General features: G+C 43.4%; 3 protein-coding genes across 3 annotated transcripts; 1 reads left to right on the forward strand and 2 right to left on the reverse strand.

The window, feature by feature from the left end:
• Positions 1–547: 547 nt before the first annotated feature.
• Positions 548–5,296, reverse strand: LOC115557351 (eukaryotic translation initiation factor 4E type 3). The gene is made up of 7 exons (XM_030375109.1): positions 4,981–5,296; positions 4,294–4,366; positions 3,961–4,055; positions 3,673–3,733; positions 2,841–2,907; positions 2,381–2,536; positions 548–1,155 (listed from the first exon to the last, which is right to left on the reverse strand). The coding sequence occupies exons 1-7, from the start codon at positions 5,163–5,165 to the stop codon at positions 1,109–1,111; spliced, it is 684 nt and encodes a 227-aa protein (XP_030230969.1). The 5' UTR covers positions 5,166–5,296; the 3' UTR covers positions 548–1,108.
• A 3,411-nt stretch (positions 5,297–8,707) lies between these two features.
• Positions 8,708–11,188, forward strand: gpr27 (G protein-coupled receptor 27). The gene has a single exon (XM_030375796.1). The coding sequence runs from the start codon at positions 9,605–9,607 to the stop codon at positions 10,721–10,723; it is 1,119 nt and encodes a 372-aa protein (XP_030231656.1). The 5' UTR covers positions 8,708–9,604; the 3' UTR covers positions 10,724–11,188.
• Positions 11,189–12,902: 1,714 nt separating this feature from the next.
• prok2 (prokineticin 2) lies at positions 12,903–19,037 on the reverse strand. The gene is made up of 3 exons (XM_030375797.1): positions 18,776–19,037; positions 15,927–16,052; positions 12,903–13,319 (listed from the first exon to the last, which is right to left on the reverse strand). The coding sequence occupies exons 1-3, from the start codon at positions 18,935–18,937 to the stop codon at positions 13,194–13,196; spliced, it is 414 nt and encodes a 137-aa protein (XP_030231657.1). The 5' UTR covers positions 18,938–19,037; the 3' UTR covers positions 12,903–13,193.
• Between the last annotated feature and the right edge of the window lie 1,716 nt (positions 19,038–20,753).

Here is a 20,753-nt window from a genome sequence, read left to right on the forward strand (position 1 = left end):
TCTAGCTGTACAAACAAGAAAATATTTGCGACAAAAAATTACCCTTGCTGGATTAACCGTTAAATACCGCAGTGTTTCCCCCAGCACTGTGTTGTTAAGGCGGCCGCCTTATCAACAATAGGGCCCCGCCTTGACTACCAATGTATATAAAATAAATAAAAAAAATTATCAATTTTTTTTTTTTTTTTTTTAAATTATTATGCATTAACAAAGTAGAAAACTCTCGTAGGGAAAGAAAACATACTTCCATCAGGTGTAAAAATAAAGATCAATAATGCATCGGTGTTCACAACACTGGTCCCCCCCCCCCCCCCCCCCCCCCCGCTCCTTGACCACCTTGACTAAGACATTTACTGGGGGAAACACTGTACCGGCTACAAAGAGGTTGTGACATTTTCAAAACCACAACATGTTAAAAAAGATTATTATTGAACTAAGTATGTTTAGTAAGTCACTTGATGTTAAAGTGGTTCATAAGAGAGCACTGCCATTCAGGGCAGGTGTGTTTCAAACCGGCATATAAATGTGCAACATGTAAACTAAATGCTTACTCAGACATGAGGTTTATTACAAGACTCATGAACTATCTGTAAACACACAGTGTATTCACCGCATGTCGATAATCGAGATATCAACATTCAGCTTTGCTTAATACTTCCCTAAAAAGCAATAAAACTAACTGAGGTCCCAAAAAAAGTGCTTTGGACACCAACAACATCAACTGGCTTAAAGAACATGAAGAGAAGACCCTAAAGTCCAATTCAACGTATCTACAAAAGATAAAATAGTTTGACCACTGCCGATAAGCCTAAGGAGAGCTACTTCCATGAGGTCTGTGCAGACCATATTGGTGGCAGTAAAGCAAAGAAACAAAAACCTAAAAAACAAGGCAGTAGCTTCAACAAGGTCAACCGGACATGGTCAAAGTTGATCAAATACGTTATGTTCCGATAAAATGTATAAAAATATATTGATAACTGTTCCTTGATTGATGCAAATCATTGTTGAGTTGTGTTGTGGAGATGGCCGTAGGTCAAGGGGGGTGTAAAGTTCACATCTTTATCTTTTCTTAAAAGGACAAAAGCTTAAGACGCAACTGCATCGGAATCTAGTGTCTTGAACGTCCTCCTTCAAAAGCGTGATGTTCCTGATGAGCTGAAAAAAAGAATAACAATTGTACACATTTACTCAATAATCAAATTTCAATAACGTAATAAAGTAGATTTAAGAATTTCCATAACATATTTAATCTAGTGTTTCTAGTCCTAAAATCCACCTTAGTAGGACTTCACACACTCAATAATATACCTTATCACAGAGTGCTTCAAGGCAGATAAAAACTATTGTCGCAAAGATTAAAAAATATGTATTGTGATAACCACACACATTGACTGAGTCTGTGACATGTATGAAAAAGCTAATGGGGTCAAAAGCTAAATAACTCCCAACATATCCCACGGACACTGCCAAGACTTTATCCAAAATTAACTCTCTGATACATCATATCATCATAATTAAAGTCATTTCAGAGCTTAGGGCTACAGGTTGTTATCAAATAGTCAGTGAAGCCCTTTGACATTTTAACTACAATCACGGGCAAAATTGACCCGCTTCATTTCTAAGCTTATATAAAGAGTGGAATTCCTTTCTGCATAAGACCACACAAAAAGGCAATTTTATGAGTACTATGTAACCTTAAATCTCTTATGAAACAAACATCCATTCCCTCTTTACTCGAGATACTCGAGAGATTAAAGAGGAACATGGACACAAACAGGCTTTAAAATTATTGCATTAGATTCCACTCCCAACAGCCAAATTCCTCCTTGACAAATCATTGACCCCGAGCCAAACGTTAACTTGTCAGCAAGGGCTGGGGCCGGAGCTGTTCCCCACCCGTCTACACAGACAACTGCACTCTAGTCTGCAAGTGTTACCCACTTCAAATAAACGTACAATAGGAGATAGAAATTAATTTCACCCCATTCCACTGCCAAAATGGCCAGTCTGGTTGAGGGTTACCCCAAGGGGGTAGAATGTATCTAAAGACACACAATAATGCATGACATTGTTACATTATTTAAAAAGAAACACTGCAAAAACAATTGTTGGATGTAAATAGACTTCCAAAATGTTTGACATTGGACAGATAGGAAAATATATAAAACTAGGTCAAGGCATGCCAGGGCATGCCTCTGTGCTGCTTTCCATAAACTAATCGCTCTATAACTACTGGGACTCAGCATAGCTGAAGATATGTGAAGACACAACAGGTCTACCAAGGCATTTAACCCTGGAAGGGTTTGAGAAGATTAAAGCCTATTATTCAGCATGGTTTTCACTTTCATTATCTGAATGTTATGACCGTTTCCATACTTACATTTATAAAACACAGCCTTAAAGGATATTTGAGGGAGAAGTTCGTAGATCTTCGCCAAGATGCTAGCTTCTTGAGCGAGAGGAGCATTTCCGTTCCACACCTGCACCACGTCTTCTCGATCGCGCACACTCACGCTCACGCCAATGACCTCGTCCGCTGTCCAGTGGAAAAATGGAAACACAAATTAATCTTATCTGAATCATAGAATTAATATGGCTCCATATCCAATGTGAAAATGCAATCGATTGATATGATAGTTAAAGTTAATGTTTTGTGGGAAACTAAAATCATCAGGTGTCTATTCATATCACTAAAAAGCATTGTGATTTCATGAGCGTGCACCTGCAATAAGCATTGTAATAATCCACGGAAGCATCCTCCTTTTTAGTATAATTCACATTCAATGACTGTCCTCTGACGGTAGCAAACATGATGAGCCGCGGCGTTGAAGCCAACTCACCAGAGGCACAGTAGTCAGCAAACTGCTCCCCGATTGTAGCCAGCAACAGTTCCTTCCACACCACCGCCTAACAACAAGTAACAAGCCCGAGGCCTCAGTTAGTGGCCCCAGGGGGTAGAAGGCCCTCAACAGAGGGGTCAAGGCTGCAGGGAGGATCATTGGGATAAGCCTTCCAGAGATCTCTACAGTCTCCCCCTCCCGCTGCCTACGCCGGGTGAACAACATCCTACAGGACCAGTTCCAACCAGCGCACCATCTCTTCCAGCAACTGCCCTGCTGCACGAACAACCTGCCTCCCGCACCCCTCACCCCACCCCAACCCCTCGGTCACATAACTCCCACTATAACTCCCAGTCAATAACTGTGAACCGGACTGCATTGTTGCAATTGTTGCTGTACACTATTTTCCATCTATTACAGGACTGCAACCCCACCACCCCCTCATCCGATACACTCTCACATGACAATAACTATGGACTGGACTTGCATTGCAGCAGTCTCATTCTCTTTCCTCTCACACATTGGAGCTATAACTGGACTGTTGACAATTCAACTGCACTAGCACTATTGCACTTTTGGGTTATTGTTATTATTATTTATTATTCATATATTTATGTACCATAGCATATGGCAGATCTATCTTCATAGTGGGTAATGTATTCTATCAGGTACTTCAATGTCAGTGGTGGTGGTGATGATCTAAACATTATTTTTTTGTTAACTCTGTTGAACAAGGAAGGACATAAATAAATCGAATCTAATCTAATCTTATCTAGTGTAGTTTCAACCCTGCATTAGACATGGTCAATGTTGTGTGCGACCCAACACTTACCGTACTGTCTTTCGGCACTTTCATCTTCCAAACACCTCCTTTGGCGTTGCTCTCCTCTTCCCTGTAAAATAAAAAGCACAACATAAATGAATGATGCAGTTACCCCGAGCATGTAATCCTCAACAACAAGGCTTCTTCAACGTCTTCATCTCGGGTATGGTGTTCTGTGGATTGTCAGGACCGCGACCCACCTCACACTGGATTTGGACCCGTTTTGGGTCCCGACCCATCATTTAGGAGCTGCTCTACAGTAGCACAATAAAAATGGTGATTGGGGGAGACACCTACCACAGCGGCCTCCTCTCTCCACGCATCAGGTGGTAGCTACATCTCAACGGCAACGCTGTGACCTGGGGAATGTTGTTGTACACACTCCAGAATGTCTGGAATGATGGAGTGAAGAGAGAGAGAGTCAACACACTTTAATTGGGATTGGACCTACTATAAGGCTGTTATAACAAAATATATTTTGCACAAGACATTTTTATAAAAACGTTATAGTTTATTGTCATCAGTGTGAACAGACTTAAGACATATGAAAATGCACACTTCCAACAATATACTGCAGCAGTCCCGTTCCTCATTAGATGATAAATATCTCTGTGTTGGCAAAAATCTTACCTGAACAGTTTTAACTGTATATATCTTTTTGAGATTTGATGCACATTCTGCAGCAGTGGTCCCTGGTAACGACCTGAAATAATAAAATATTAAGGGTTGAAAATGTATTTATGTTCCATAGAGAAACAATTTGGAAAATAATTGAATTCATGAATTGAACACCTAGTTTACCTATCTGGAAGAATGTTTTTTAATTGTCCAGCACACACACACACACACACACACACACGCGCGCGCAAACTCTTATAGCTAGCTTTATGGCCTTGGGTAGGACCATTTAATCATCGCTTCCTGATGTCCGCCTCTGTTGTTACATAGTTGAATTACACTCGGACCAACCGGTCAGCCCTTGGTGGGTCGTGAAAATCAATGACACAAATCCGCGAATAACAGAGACCCCCTGGACGCCTAGTTAAAATGCGCGTCAGAGATCCGATATTTCCCACGGTTATAACAATTATCCGGCGAAGCAAAAACTTTCCAGACTCGTCAGCAAGCATTGGATAGTCATCACTAAACCAAGAAAGCAAGCCCCCGCTATGTCCGACCGAGGCCTGCGATAGTACGGCCTCAACTGTTGGCTTTCCACTCCCCCCACCCCCCTGGTTCTTGTTGTCAACTGAGTGAGATCAAAATGCACCACTTTGTGAAAGTGAAAACACTTGGTTTTTTTTAAACGTGACCCACCTGTCAAGCCAAAACGTCCAGGGGGAGTGCAGAGTCAAAGCCGTGGGGTCTTCGCGGTGGTTCTTTGTGATTTTTTCCAATTCTTTCTCGTCGATGTCAATGTTGTTTTCCGATGACGTCGTCGTCTGATCGCTGCACAGCCCATCTCGGTCCAAATGCACATCTGAGCACGCAGGAAGTGCCATGTCCGTGTGCCAGAACTACAAAATCTCTTATAATCGTGGTGTGAAGCTTGTGATCAAAATCGCCCAGTTTGGTTCTACCAGCCCTAAAAACACACGACCACTCTTCCGCCCCCAAAGTGATGATGACGTCCTGCGTCACCATCAAAACAAACGCGCCGCAGCAGAACTCTGTTTCCCAACATGATCCTCTTGTTTGTTCAGCGCAATCACGGTAAGTCATTTTAAAGCAGCGCAGTGATTAAAATCGAGATTAAAGTGATCGTCTTCGTCCGTTCTAAAAGTTGCATAGCTTCTAACGAAACGCGTCTCCGAATGAATAGGTGTATTTAAATGAAGTTCTTCGTATCAATGGTTTTATTATTATAATCAAAAATAAGAAAAAACAAAAATCTTCGCATATTCACATCATCATAGTCTTTTGCAGCCCTATGCATACATTTTTGGATGCTATTTTGATAACAAAAAACACCGCATCGACGTACCTACAGAGAGCGCTGTTGAGCCACAGTTGCAAAAATCCTAACATGAAGAACCAAATAATGATATTCACCTACCCACCTTTACACAGGTTATAAGTATCTATAACAGCCAACATATTAGTATACCTCATAAAATACGCCACATATAAAGATTACTATATGGGGGGTCAAAAATATTAGGCGAAAAATATTATTCTGTAGTGATCCAAAATGAGTTGTCTAGAAGTACACTGTGATCGATCTGTCATCTCATTCAATTAATAAATTACATAATATCTGAGACTATATATTTTCTGTAATCCACAGAATTTGTGTTTACAGAAGGCTTATGGAGATACGAAATATGGAATCTGAAGGGCCTCTCATCCGTCCTTTCAAAAAAAGAAGAAGAAAGGAATTGCTCATTTAAAGGCTATGTGTGTATATTTGTGTATCACTTGAATATCCACTTATAGTTACTGAGCTCACTACAACCTCCTCTGTGATGTTCTTCTGTGGCAGCCAAGTCCCTATAACCTTTTAAAATATCTCCTGGATGCTTCCAAAGCACAGGTCAATGGTGTGACAGCTGCTTTAAAGGTTCATGTACGATAAGTATATTCTGTTAACAGTATTTTATAAAAGTTTAATATCTCATGTAAACAGGTTTGTTGGATTTATAAGAAAGAGAGAGAGAGAGAGAGAGAGAGAGAGAGAGAGAGAGAGAGAGAGAGAGAGAGAGAGAGAGAGAGAGAGAGAGAGAGAGAGAGAGAGAGAGAGAGAGAGAGAGAGAGAGAGAGAGAGTTTGTTGTGGTCCTTGAGAGTTAGGCCCTACTTATTGGAGGTGGTTTGTAACGATATTAATAAACCTGCTCCATAAATCTTTCGTAACACCATAAGACTGCCCTTGCGCTGGTAGGGCTACACTGTTCATCATAAAACTGCAATGATAATATGTCCCTTTGCCTTGTCACTGAGGCTGTATTACCGGGCAAAGGGCACAAGGAAGGTACTTTGTATTTTTTTGTTTACGTATTTGCTTGTACTATGTAGCTGCCATTCACTGATATATATATATATATATATATATATATATATATATATATATATATATATATATATGTATATATATCAGGCCTTACCGTTCAGTGCTTAATAATTCTTTATTTTGACTTTCAATGAAAGAAGACACTAAAAGAAATACATGTGTGTTTTCATTTTAATTTGTATGATGTAATAAGAAGCAATCTGTTTGGCCCCTCCTCCTTGTGTGCATGAATGTATGTGTGTGTGTGTGTGTGTGTGTGTGTGTGTGTGTGTGTGTGTGTGTGCAGGGCCGACGGACTGCGGGGGAAAGTGTGGGGGGGGGGGGGGGGGGGGGCGGCCATCAGTACCTCTTGTATACAGGGCCCAGGATTTGGTGCCACGGCCCTGTGTGTGTGTGTGTGTGTGTGTGTGTGTGTGTGTGTGTGTGTGTGTGTGTGTGTGTGTGTGTGTGTGTGTGTGTGTGCGTGCGTGCGTGCGTGCGTGCGTGAGTGTGACATGATGGCATGGTGGCATGATGGCATGATGGAACAGTGGTTTGCACTGCTACCTCACAGCAAGAAGGTCCTTGGTTTGAATCCTGGGGGAGAGGGGGGTGGACCTTTCTGTGTGGAGTATGTATGTTCTCCCCATGTTCATATGGGTTTCCTCAGGGTGCTCCGGTTAATACTCCTGCCATTGCCCTTGACCAAGGCACAGTAGCGGATTTAGCATATTGGGGGCCCAAGACGAAGATATGTATGGGGCCCACCTCATCAGATCTCTAAAAGAGAACAGAGGAAAAAAAATTACCGACTGAATGGTGGATAGGCAGATAAAGCTAATCTACGCGGAATTAAAGGTTGGAGATAAGGAAAAAAACCTTCCTCTTTAAGCCCTGCAAACACTTTACTCGATATGAGGAAGGAAAGCAGAGAACACCCAAAGTGTAGCACTACACAAACTAATAGTCAGGATGGAACCCAAAAGAGAAAAGGTTTCAGATAACACCTGTCTTTGCAAAAATGCCAGGAAAACCAGCACTGTTTTTTTAAGATTAAATCAATCAATACTTAGCAAAACATCACAAACAGTCATATACATAGCAAATATTGCCAAGATGCATAATTGACTTTGTATGTGTGAGTGAGGTTGCAGTTGGCATAGCACTTGAGATTGACATATCAATCATTCTACAAACAAACCCATGTACAAGGTAGAGGTTAAGGTAGGTTGTAAGTGAATTGAACAGTTGAGATTGAACTTTTTAAACTTTCTACAAACAAACCTGTGTACGAGAGAGAGAGAACGGAGAGAGAGAGAGAGAGAGAGAGAGAGAGAGAGAGAGAGAGAGAGAGAAAAGATAAATTCTTCTCCGCATCACACACTTCTGACACAGAGTCCTATACTCATTGATGTCTTCTCACAGGTCATCACCTAGCGCCCCTTCACAGCTAGCTGCTGCCACTGCTGCTGTAGCGGCATCTTTGGTAGCGCTTGGTAGTCATCTTTGGTAGCGTTTGTGTGGTCAGGTCACGTGTGGTTGCTTTTTTGTTTTATTTGAGCCGCTTGGGTAACTTTATTTCCTAACCCTTTCCCTAACCCTTAATTGTATTTCCGTTTACTCATCTCGTCTGTTTGTGTACTCAAAAATTAAAAAAAAGGGGTTTTTTTTGAGGTTGGTTGGGGGACCCCCTACTACGGGGGCCCCAAGCGGCCGCATACTTATGCCTAGCTATGTTAGGACCGCCAATGCCAAGGCACTAGGCATGAGACCTGGAGTAGGTCTCTGCGCGCTGCACCTTGGCTGCCCACTGCTCCAAGGGATTTTGTAGTACTTGTACTTGTGCAATGACAAATAAAGGATATTTTTCTGTGTGTGTGTGTGTGTCTGTGTGTGTCTGTGTGTGTGTGTGTGTGTGTGTGTGTGTGTGTGTGTGTGTGTGTGTGTGTGTGTGTGTGTGTGTGTGTGTGTGTGATGATCTAAAGTCTCTGGGTTGTCTGTGAGTAAACTTTCCTTTTTTCATGAACGATTTTCCAGTAGCCTGTGGCGTTATAATTTTGTAATAATTTGAAGAATATAGAGAATATATATGGGTCTAGGGAACATGAGCACTCTGTGCCTTTAATTGTGTCCCACTCGCCAGTCATAACGCTGATAACAGAGCAGAAATTCCCTTCCCATATTTGCATTATGCAAAGACACACACTCCCCTAGCCCACGATGCCTGCAGGGGGGACAGGGACGAACCGATTATTGAGTATCCCAGGCCTCCCAAAGGAAGGAGAGTGCCGCGGAATGACGCCGTTTTCCGAGGTCCCTAACCACGGGTCTGTACAAATAGGCCTAGGCCTACTTGGTGTTTAATGGATCGTAAGCATGCAGCCGTGTTGATAGCAGCAGACGGGGTGGATGCGCCAGGCACTCGTCCAACCTCTCACGGAGCGCCGGGGCAACAGTGGTTCAGTCTGAAGAAGCAAGCGTTCCTCTTTCGCTTCAGGACGGACCAGATCCATCGCCATCAGTTGGAATCGAGATGATTTTGAGATGCACGACAATTTAGCGCGTTCAAATAATAATAATTATGATTTAGCGCCAAATCAGAACGGAAATGGAACTACAGACGGGGATGCTTTGTGTTTTTACCACGGACACTTGTGGGTCGTTGGATACAAGGGGGTAACGTTAAGCGATGTTATCACATCAGCCAATTCATTCATTGATCTGATCAAGATTTCGGCTGACAATGACTTCCTTTTTCCCGGCGAGAGGTTCGACACGCAGTTAGCCCGACGTAGCGCAACCAGCGACCGGAGTCATCATTTTAATCTCGTAGCCATTCTTCTTTATTACTAAGTATCTGACAGGGGGATCCGGCGAAAGGCCTGACCACGTTTGATGTGGGCACACACCACCACCATCAGCTGCGCGCTTTGGACCAAAGCCTGGTTGCACAGATGGCAAACACAAGTGAGTTTGGGGAAAGCCTCCCTTCGCTCCAGAACTATGCCATCACCGCCTCTGCCTTGAAGCTGGCTTCGCTGGGGCTCATCATCTGCGTTGGCCTGGCGGGCAACGGAGCATTGTCCCTGCTGGTGCTGAAAGACACCACCCTCCACAAGGCGCCCTACTACTTCCTCCTGGACCTCTGCCTGGCGGACGTCCTCCGGTCCGCCGTCTGCCTCCCCTTCGTGATGGCGTCCGTCCAACGCGGCTCCTCCTGGGCCGGCAGCGTGCTGTGCTGCAAGCTGGTCGCCTTCCTCTCGGTTCTCTTCTGTTTCCACGTGGCGTTCCTGCTGTTCTGCGTCAGCGTGACCCGCTACATGGCGATCGCCCACCACAGGTTCTACTCGAAGCGGATGACTCTGTGCACCAGCCTGGCGATGATCTGCGCGGTGTGGACGCTCTCCTTGGCCATGGCGTTCCCCCCGGTTTTCGACGTTGGTACTTACAAATTCATCCGCGAGGAGGAACAGTGTATCTTCGAGCACCGGTACATCAAAGCGAACGACACGCTGGGCTTCATGCTGATGCTGGCCGTCATCGTGAGCACGACACACGTTGTTTACATGAAGATGCTTTGTTTTGTCTACGATCACCGCAAGATGAAACCGGCTCAGTTGGTCCCGGCCATCAGCCAGAACTGGACTTTCCACGGTCCGGGTGCGACCGGGCAAGCGGCCGCCAATTGGATCGCGGGGTTCGGTCGGGGTCCCATCCCACCGACGCTGGTCGGCATACGGCAAGCCTCGCATAACGGGGCGGCGAGGAGGCTTCTGGTCTTCGATGAGTTTAAAATGGAAAAACGCATTGGGAAAATGTATTACATGATCACGCTTTCGTTCCTGGTGCTGTGGGCGCCGTATTTGATCGCATGCTATGCTCGGATATTTGTCAAAGGGGCCGCCCTGCCACAGGTGTACCTCACCGCCGCCGTGTGGATGACCTTCGTCCAGGCCGGGGCCAACCCCATCATCAGCCTCCTGTTCAACAAGGAGCTCCGGGTGCGTCTCAGAGCCTGTTTCCCCTGGTGTCTTCAGACACAGACTCCAATGGAGCCCTATTGTGTCATCTGAGTGGATCTGTCTGTTCTGATGGCTTTGTCCAGTAAGACAATAACTTTTCATTTTCTGGAAAGGTTTCACATTGCAATAGCCTGCAATATAAGATTGTAAAGGTGTCTTTTTAAACATGAAATTCAAATGGTATGTGTGTAAATACTGTACATGGAGATTTTAGTTATTTTACTTATTTGTTTTCTAATCAAACATGTTGTGCACTTTGAAACCTATCTTGGATTTATACTGTTTTAGGCTGTTTTACAGATATTAGGCTATTCTTTGTGAGATTATGGTGTTGATGATGATGATGATGAGAGATGGTTTACCACCCATCCCCCTGTAATATAAACTATTATCATGCTTTCTTTTCTACTGACATGACAAAGGGACTCTTGAGATTCAGTGTTGTAGAATGCGCTTCAGAGGGATGTTTGCAATGTTTGTATTTCTCAGCAAATAAATAAGGAATGGGTAATGGAATGTGCGTTTGAAGTTAATCATCTGACCAGTTTATCCACAAATCAGCCTCCCAAACAGAAATGGTTATTTTTAACAACAATGGTTTTCTCAATCTTTGTGTGGCTAGCAGGCCACTCTGAAGTTGTCCCACTTTGCATGTGCTCTCACACGATTCAGATGCAGGTATCTTTGGTGCCATAGGGACATGCTAGCCGTACCATATTTAAGCTATCACTTGGCATTCTTTTATTTCATTGCTGACCTTTTTCCTGTCCACTTCACACATTCATGTTAGCAGATGTTGACCTTCTCCCGGTTGTATTTGTAAATGGGCATGTTGGCCTATTTGTTGTGTTTTAAAGGGCAGCGTCATGCCATCGGCTCAAAGGGTATTTAGCACCTAAAAACCATCAATGAAGCCATTGATGGCCTAGGCAATGCCATATTCTTAACCACTTACAACTAGAGGGCTTGTACATCTGGACATTACAACGCAATGATCGCCTCCATTTCAGAAGTATAGGAGCATAGGAATGTTATGGTAGTATTTGGTCGTTGTTTGGCTCATTAATTGTAAAATTATGCGTTCATGTGATAAATGGCAAAACAAAGTTGATTTGCCTAGTTTATGGTATATTAACATTTATATATAATTCTACATTACTGCAACTCTCTCAAGGCATCACAATTTGTCTGAGTTTCATTAACAAAAAAAATCCCATGAAGCATTCAGATGTATAAGCCCAATACACAATAATATTACAACTCTAGAATGAGGGTTGAATATACAATGTATCCTATAGATAGATTTATCATTGTGTTTCAGTTTAACTTGTCAGTTACACCTTGTTCCAGTAATGCCTGAAGAGAGATTGCTCCATTAAATCAGTTAATCGTTTGGAATTTTTTGTCCACAGCCTCAGAAGGCCTAATAGCCATTACTAAAATATGAGATCACTGTGAGCCATTTGCTTTACATATTGGACAAATGTAATTATAGCTCTTTTACCCCGTACAAACGTTGTGAATCATGGCCACAGAGTGAACTAATTTCATAGCGTTAGGAAAGAGTCAGTCGTGTTCATAAAGAAAGTGACCTGACACCAAGGAGAATGTTGTTAATCAAAGATAATGTGTTAATTGCAATCACATCTTTCCTTCTTATTCACGTCCAACCAGCTGAAATGTAGATATCATTGCCAGCGTATATCTTTAATACTTAAACTGTACAACAGAATAACACGCTGTTCCCTGTGGATTCACTAATGTTCTCGAGAGTCCAAATGTGTATACCCTACTGTCTAGAGAGAGGTGAGATCTTGACTCTGAGCCCACCTACCAATATTAAGCACACTCCTGACAGCTGTGGAGTACAAATTGGCAAAAAAAGAACTACAAGATGAAAACATTTACGAAACGAGGCGGCGGTGAAGATTAAAAACACAACATTCATGGCGTGGTTTCATATTTGTTTAACATATGCCTTGATGAATATGCATGAGCACTGTGCTGTGAAGCATAGTGTGAAACACGGCCGCATGCAGCAGCAGCAGCGTCTCACGCTGAGGGCGGGCGCCTGCACGGGGTGCCTCGCTGTGTTCCCAGGGGACAGCAGGGTTATTAGCAGACCATGTGTTTGTGTTGATGTGTGTTTATGGGTCTGCACCACGCTCAGAGAGCAGACGCCCAGAGGGCCGACGCCGGGTGAGAGAGCGTCATTCCATTCTCTTTTGACAATACGATGAGAATCAAACTAAATCGTGTGGCATTGGCAATGGGAATAAAAAGAGGTCTTGTCTTGCACCCGTGTTTATTTAACGTGGAATTACAGACCAGATGATGTACAACATACAATAAACAGACGAGTGCAAATGATCTGTAAGAATCCTTCTTGTCAAGTCACCGGTCGTCTGGTTAAAAAAATCGATTCCTCAAAGGTCAAAATAAATTAGACATAACACCCAGTGGTTGGACGCCCCGTATTGGACCTTGACAAGCCTGTCTTTCAGAAGCAAGGTGGTTTCCGTCAGAGGTAGTAGTCCGGGAACTTGAAGGCGGGGAGACAGCGTGACCTCCCGTCCTCTGGGGTGATGCAGGCCAGGTTGGGCAGACAGGGACACGTGTGATGCAACCGCATCCCCTTGAAGGGAATCTGGATGGATGTGTGTGTGTGTGTGTGTGTGTGTGTGTGTGTGTGTGTGTGTGTGTGTGTGTGTGTGTGTGTGTGTGTGTGTGTGTGTGTGTGTGTGTGTGTGTGGGTGGGGGGGGGGGGGGGGTTGTGTTTGTACATGCAGGTGTGTGTGTGTATGAGAGAAAGAGGGAAAGAAATAGAGGGAGAACAATAAGAACAGCAGAGCCAAGTATAGAAATATTCATTAAAAAGCAGTTAAACTTGCTACTTATTTTTATTCCAAAGTGTTTTTAAATGATGTATGATAATAGAAGAATCCATCTATCTCTTTCAACAGCATGGTTATTTCGTCATTAGGTTTGTTTCTCTCCATTTCTCCAACGCTCTCTGGGGCAAGGCTTACTGATGAAGAGAAAGTTCTCTCAAGGACACGTCGGACAGCGAAATATTTGATTTAATCTTAAGGCATGATCATGGGAAAAGTACTGGCTCCAAAGGTTACCAAGAACACATTCGAAGAGACAATAGGTGAATAAGATTCTTATAGGCAAACGTCTTCATTGTGGGAAGGGAGTGGGAGTGACCTTAGGCCAAGTAAATTTGTAATACAATAGGTGGATATTGGACATGTCTGCAGGTCTGTAAGACATGGCTGTAAGCAGTTTACACAACAAAGAAGTCAGTAGATTGGCCTGATCTCAATACCAGACTGGCTGGCTCCAGTGGAGGAAGGGATGTGTTTTAAGATACAGGGAGAATGAATACAGTTCCTTCTAATGTAATAATTATATAAACAAGGTTAATATAATTTGTATGTGATTGTATATTTATAGTTATGATTGATATTTCCACGACACTTACCATTAGATTTCACCCACCGTGGTACTCCACAGACAGGATCGATTTAGAGGGAAAAGAGTGAGTAGATTTACTCCTGCATGGAGGGGGTCTTAGCACTTTCAGAACACAACACAAAAGACTCAACATTTCCCCCAGGTTTCAACAAATAGCAGGCTGCCGTGTCAAGACATTTCTTTTTCCCCTCCACATGCGTTGGGGATGAAGCTGTCTTGGGGGCTTCGGTTGTAATCTCTCAGACGCCACACACTGAAGCGGGGGATTGAAGACAAGCTGTTCCAAGTGAAAACCAAGAGGAAAGTGTGGCAGCCAGGGGGTTCAACTCCATGTTGGAAGGTACTGGGTTTAATCTCCAATGTATACAGCCAAGATTGCCTCACCATTACCTGCTTTTTAATGAAATGTATGTACTGTACGTGGCTTCGGATGAAGGCGTCTTGTAATTGACCAAACAGTAAAAAAATATAATATGTTGCGTTTTTTCAATTGAATGTGCATGTTCTACAATCGGACACTAGAACATGCTGGTATTTCTGTCACATCACATAACCGGAAAAATAGCTTTGATTTAATTCCACACACAGAAATCTTTAGAGTGGCAATTCTGGAGAATTTCACGTAAATAAATGTCTATTAAGTTACTATCCATTGCCAAATGAGGTTACACAATGGTGATTGAGCCTACGGTCCACTGATGAAAGTCCTTGCAACAGCAGTAATATGAATGTTGAACTGGGTGTTGTGGCAACACTGTTCCAATCTCTGGGGAAAAAGGAACACTTGTCGCCAAAGAAAGCAGAACCGAAATCATCGAGGTCGCCACTTTCAAATACGATGACAGCTCTAGTCTTAGATAAAGCAGTTGAAAATCTTTGCACAACAATGTTTTTGTTGTACCAGAGTATTTTAGTGCAGGTACGTACAAGTAGCATGCGTCATCAAATGATAATGCGCCAAAGCCCATTCACTCAAACTCTCACACTCCCCTACCATTTTCTCTCCCCTTTCAAGGCACTGTTTTAAAATGTGTGGAGGAATCATAGACAGACGTCTTTTCTGTCTGTTTAAACCTCCTTAAAAATGAATCCCCCCACCACCACCTCCACCAAACAACAAAATCGCCCATTCAATATCCTCACCCCACTCACCTGGAGCATAATACACAATAAAGGCAACATTCTACTCATTGTAAAAATCAATATACAGTGCGATTTGTAATGGATTTAGAAAATATCTCTAAATATTTTTCTCAAATGACTAAATATTTCAAAATTGTAAATAATTATAAATATATATCTATATATGATAAATACAATGAGCAAGTTTTTGCAGTTTGAATGGCATGTTTGATTATCATGGCGTGCTCACCCATGTCAGAGGGACTTCTCACTGGCTACAGAAAGAGAGTTCCTTATAAACAAACATGAACTCAACGCTCTTATATTTCTGACCTCCTGCATCCCAAAGTGATCCCTTAGGTCATCAACCCAAAACCCGCTGGCCATTCCACGGTTAGGGTTAGGGTGTGAGGCTCAAGGGCCAATGGCCCTAGGTGATTGTGATCTGTTCAACGGCAGCCCAGACAGGGAAAGGCTTCCCCTCCCCATCAGAGAGGCTCCCACTGTTGACACGTTTAAAACTTGTCTTGAATGGAATACGTATTAGATCGATTTTTTAATTTACTTGTTATCTTTATCTTTTTTGCGCAATGTTTTAGCGTGCTTTACGAATAAACCGTTAAACTACAATCTTGGAGTGGGCGGTGCTCACCTTATGACTCATGGGGTGGCAGTCGTCGTGCTCCTGGCCCATGGGGGTGCACATCCTCAGAGTCCGTATCCACACACTGACCGCGCAGCACATAGCCCCTCCGCACTGGGAGTCCATCTCACAGGCCTTAGCACACAGACACACACACACACACACACACACACACACACACACACACACACACACACACACACGCACACACGCACACACACACACACACACACACACACACACACACACATACACACATACACACACGTACACACACATACACACACACACACACACACACACACACACACACACACACACACACACACACACACACACACACACACACACACACACACACACACACACACACACACACACACAGATTAATACATAAAGTAACACACATAACTGGGAGTAAGACACCCTACCTGACCACACAGATCTGAAAGGGTAATGAAGAGCTTGGATGTCTGGCACTTGTTTTTATTTTCAACCACTCATGAGAACCAATTCAAGATTATGGATGTAGCACATTCAGCGCAATTACCAAGTTCAATGCTAGACAACAGGTTTGTTTTCATGATATATTTTATTCAGCTAGTACCCCAAACTCCACTAAAGCACATTTGCATGAAAGTACAACAAAGGTCCATTGAACCTTTGAGATCTAAAGGACCTGACCCGACCTCACTGTAAGAGAGAGAGAGCATCAGTAGATATAGCCTGCTCTCTCATTGGCCCCCCTCAGTAGATATAGCCTGCTCTCTCATTGGCCCCCCTCAGTAGATATAGCCTGCTCTCTCATTGGCCCACCTCAGTAGATATAGCCTGCTCTCTCATTGGCCCCCCTCAGTAGATATAGCCTGCTCTCTCATTGGCCCACCTCAGTAGATATAGCCTGCTCTCTCATTGGCCCACCTCTTACAGCTGCTCTACATGGAGGGGAGATGGGCTCCAACCCCAACCAAGCGCTGGAGTTTGAGCCCCTGGTTGAACCAACGTCAAAAATAAAAAAGAACAGTGCCTATCCGATCTAGGAGTTTGTCGACCCCAGCTTTGGATACGCATTGAATTTTGGCACGTCTTTCACCTAGTGATAGTCCCCACCGAACCTAATAGACCCCTAAGAATTACGAACCCTTACGAAGGGACTAGACCAGGCACTGTGGCACTCTTCTATCCCCCCCAGGACCCTTAATGGCATTTCATTCTTCCTGAACAATTTGACGCTGTTGTTCTGGTTATCTATTCGGTCACAACCTAAACGTGTCTCCCGGGGATGTTTTCATACGGTGGTTAATAAGGGATGTGAGTCCCAGAGGGCGGAGACCACGTCAGTACTTCTGCTGCGACCAGGCAACCTCGGCTCTCTACCATTAGAGAGGCATCTATCGCAGGGGACCGGGGCGATCGCTTGGATTATATAACCTCCAGTCGCCCAGTCCGCTGTCCCCCCGTTCATATCCCCAGCTCATAATCGTGATCCATAACCTGTCTTATGACCCCCAGGGTTTCTTGGCCATTTTAAGCCGGAGGTTGGAACACAAGTACTTCATCTCCATTATCTCCGTTATACTGCCGCTACTGACGTTCCCGGGCCAGAAGCCAATCCTCGCATGAAACCTACACTAACCCTTTTAAATAATGTATATACAACACCCAAGTAATATCAACACCATCAGTAAACAACACTATTAGTTAATGATTACTAGACACATTGGTTAACTGTTAATTAACTGTTAGTTAATACTTATAATTGCATGAACTAATGAACGGTTCATTAATGTAGCCTTATTGTAAAGTTTTAGTAGCATATCTGTACTTCCGATTGAGCCAACCAGCTTCCAGCTTGGATTCAGATGCCTTGCAACGCTCTTTCCAAACCATAAATAAGTAGGCTTATTTTCTGGTGTCACTTTAATATAAATGGTTACACACACACACACACACACACACACACACACACACACACACACACACACACACACACACACACACACACACACACACACACACACACACACACACACACACATAGTTGATACAGTAAAAAGCAAAGAAAAGAAGACTTTGCCAGAATATAGTGTGAAGTAATTTCTTTCCAGCTAAAAGCCTTTCCTCTCGTTTAAAGGATGAGGTTGTCTGTACCATCACTGTCTCGGATGGAGAACATGGGGGGGGGGGGGGGGGACGACACTCTGGATGTAATGTGTCAATCTGTGTCTTTCTCTTCCTGTGTTATCAGCACACGGCTGCCCCCGCAGCTACTCATATCAGCGGTTAAGTGTCAGTGGGCTGTGACAGGGTCGCTTTCTGTAGGTCAAAACACTGGCCGTGACTGTCAAACAGACAGAAATAGGTCTATATGTGTGCATCTGTGTGATGCTCAGGCAGTCAGTCTGACCGTCGGTCCTTCCATCCGTTCATCCATCCATCTCTCCGTCTATTTTTCCATCTGTCCAGCTAAGTGAAAATAACCTCAAATCATCAAATCAATGTTTGCTCAAACAGTATAGTTCGTGATCGTTATATTTAAATCATTTTCACATTAAAAATGTGTTAAGTACCAGATCTGAAACACATGTTTTATAAAAGCATTACATGATAATGCCAAAATGTGAAACAGATTAGGTATTATAAAACAGTAAAAAAAAAAAAAAAAAAATGTTCATACGTAATTATTAGAGAATATTGAAGCATGCAAAAAGGCTTGTGTGAATGTATTTTTGTGAATGTGAATGCGTAACTCAATTCTAATATCAACAGTAAGGTGGGTTGATCTCAAAATGAAAGGTGTGCATGTGTGTGAAATAAATAAAATGTATCCACCGCAAGAGGAATTGGAAGTCGCTCACCCCCGTGATGACAGCTGAAGAGCCGGGGGAAACCAGCAGCAGGAGGAAGAGCACCAGGAGGACATACCTGGTGCCAGGGGCCGGTCTCTCCCGGGGCCCCATGGCACACAACGCCAGCAGGCTTGTTGACGACCGGCCCCCAGGACCCGTCGGCTGGAACATGGGTGGTAAACGCTCTCACAGGAAGGAGAAGGCAAGAGCAGAGGAGGAAGAGACCGATGGATAGAGGGTCCGGGAGAGGGTTACAGAGAGAGAGGGATAGGAGGAGAGAGAAAGAGAGAGAGAGAGACAGAGGTGGCCTCCAAACTTGTGTTGAAGGGGGGCTGGCAGAGGTTTATAAGAGCCCCAGCCTCTGTCACTCAAATGCATCAATGAATCCCTCACACGCACACACACACTCACACAAACGCAAACACAAAAGAAACACACACAAGGCACACAGGCACACACATGCAAACACGCCCCCACACCTGTTGCATCTGGGAGACGGTTTTAGAAAAAAAATAATACAGAGAAACCAAGGTGAGCTCCTACGTGGACTTTTCTTTGGAAATCCCAGCAGAAATATTTCCTTTGTGGTCAACTGTAATCCTTCAGGTTCTGGGTTGATTCCCATTCAGGACTGTGCAAAAGTCTTCTGGCTTCCTCTGAAGATTGGACATTGAACGGCTCTAGCTATTAGTTTTGTTGTCATGACAAGAGCCTAATGGACTGCTTATGCACATGGAGATGTGTGAGAATACTGCAATGCTCCACCTTTCAAGGCGTCAAGGCCAGTGCAGTCTTCTAGAACACACTCCTCCCGGACACATATTGCAGTGTAAATTAAAATATCAGGGACCATGAAAAATTGTCTGGTAGGGCTCAAACATGCATACCAGTTTTAGAAGGTTTCTTGGTGTGCCACAATCCAATATTGTTGGGTTTATACATTTCAAACTGTTTGCTAAATGTGTCCTTGTCCAAAGTTGGCAGGGATATGACACAGGAGAAGTCACAAACTGAATCCAAGGTAAGCAGTGTGTTTGGATGCGTGTGTGTGTGTGTGTGTGTGTGTGTGTGTGTGTGTGTGTGTGTGTGTGTGTGTGTGTGTGTGTGTGTGTGTGTGTGTGTGTGTGTGTGTGTGTGTGTGTGTGTGTGTGTGTGTGTGTGGGGGGGTGTAGGTGTGTAGGTGTGTGTGTGTGTGTGTGTGTGTGTGTGTGTGTGTGTGTGTGTGTGTGTGTGTGTGTGTGTGTGTGTGTGTGTGTGTCTTTGATATGAAAGTGTTCTTTGTTCAGAACATTCGAACAGAATATATTTTCTAGAATAATTCTCTATCAACTGCAATGAACTGGCAAAGTTTCTTAATAGATTAGATTGTCCTCGCTAAATAAGCTACACTAAGAAAATAAATATAAATCAATGACATACAGTAATAGTTTGAAGCAATTCTGAAGCAGTTGGAAGTTCTGAAGTGTCAAGTATCATTTTAATAGTATATGGAAGTTTGTTTTATGACATATTTATCTCTGGCTGTCTATGTGAAGGGGACTCCAAAAGGAACAGTTTATAAGTAGGGGTTTATAAAAAGCCTATTGTCCCCAAGTGGACCCCTCAAACTTCCCACTAGAAGTTGTCTGTAGTGTGTCAGTAAAATCTGATCTGGTTTCATTGCCTCAAGTGACACACTTAAAAATCATTGCGCTCATAAAACTTTAATGCAGCGCACTTTCTCTGCAACTTTCCTCCACTATTGCCTGGGAGCCTGAATGAACGGGTCGGTGTTTTTATTTTTTTCCCCTCCATTTTTCACAGGGGGATATTATTAAAGTTTAATGAAGCGTATAAAAAGGAATGGACATCATTGGCTCTAATGATATTCACCATGAATACTAATGAGCAAGCGGGATGGAGGAAGTGCGATGGCAAATTAATGTTAACTCTCCAAAGGTATTCCTGCGTATGTTGTGTACACTTAACCTTTGCGTCATTGGGGTGT

This window comes from Gadus morhua, chromosome 13 (assembly GCF_902167405.1).
Source record: "Gadus morhua chromosome 13, gadMor3.0, whole genome shotgun sequence".
Classification (NCBI taxonomy): Eukaryota; Metazoa; Chordata; class Actinopteri; order Gadiformes; family Gadidae; genus Gadus; species Gadus morhua.

What these genes read in the sequence shown, in the direction of transcription:
- prok2 (XM_030375797.1), bottom strand. Translation starts at nt 18,937, where the DNA reads ATGTTCCAGCCGACGGGTCCTGGGGGCCGGTCGTCAACAAGCCTGCTG. An exon ending in CTTCAGCTGTCATCACGGGG is followed by an intron (nt 16,053 to 18,775) that starts GTGAGCGACTTC and finishes CTGTGTGCTAAG; the next exon opens with GCCTGTGAGATGGACTCCCA. An exon ending in GCCACCCCATGAGTCATAAG is followed by an intron (nt 13,320 to 15,926) that starts GTGAGCACCGCC and finishes ACATCCATCCAG; the next exon opens with ATTCCCTTCAAGGGGATGCG.
- LOC115557351 (XM_030375109.1), bottom strand. Translation starts at nt 5,165, where the DNA reads ATGGCACTTCCTGCGTGCTCAGATGTGCATTTGGACCGAGATGGGCTG. An exon ending in ATACAGTTAAAACTGTTCAG is followed by an intron (nt 4,056 to 4,293) that starts GTAAGATTTTTG and finishes CCATCATTCCAG; the next exon opens with ACATTCTGGAGTGTGTACAA. An exon ending in TGCTGACTACTGTGCCTCTG is followed by an intron (nt 2,537 to 2,840) that starts GTGAGTTGGCTT and finishes TCCACTGGACAG; the next exon opens with CGGACGAGGTCATTGGCGTG.
- gpr27 (XM_030375796.1), top strand. Translation starts at nt 9,605, where the DNA reads ATGGCAAACACAAGTGAGTTTGGGGAAAGCCTCCCTTCGCTCCAGAAC.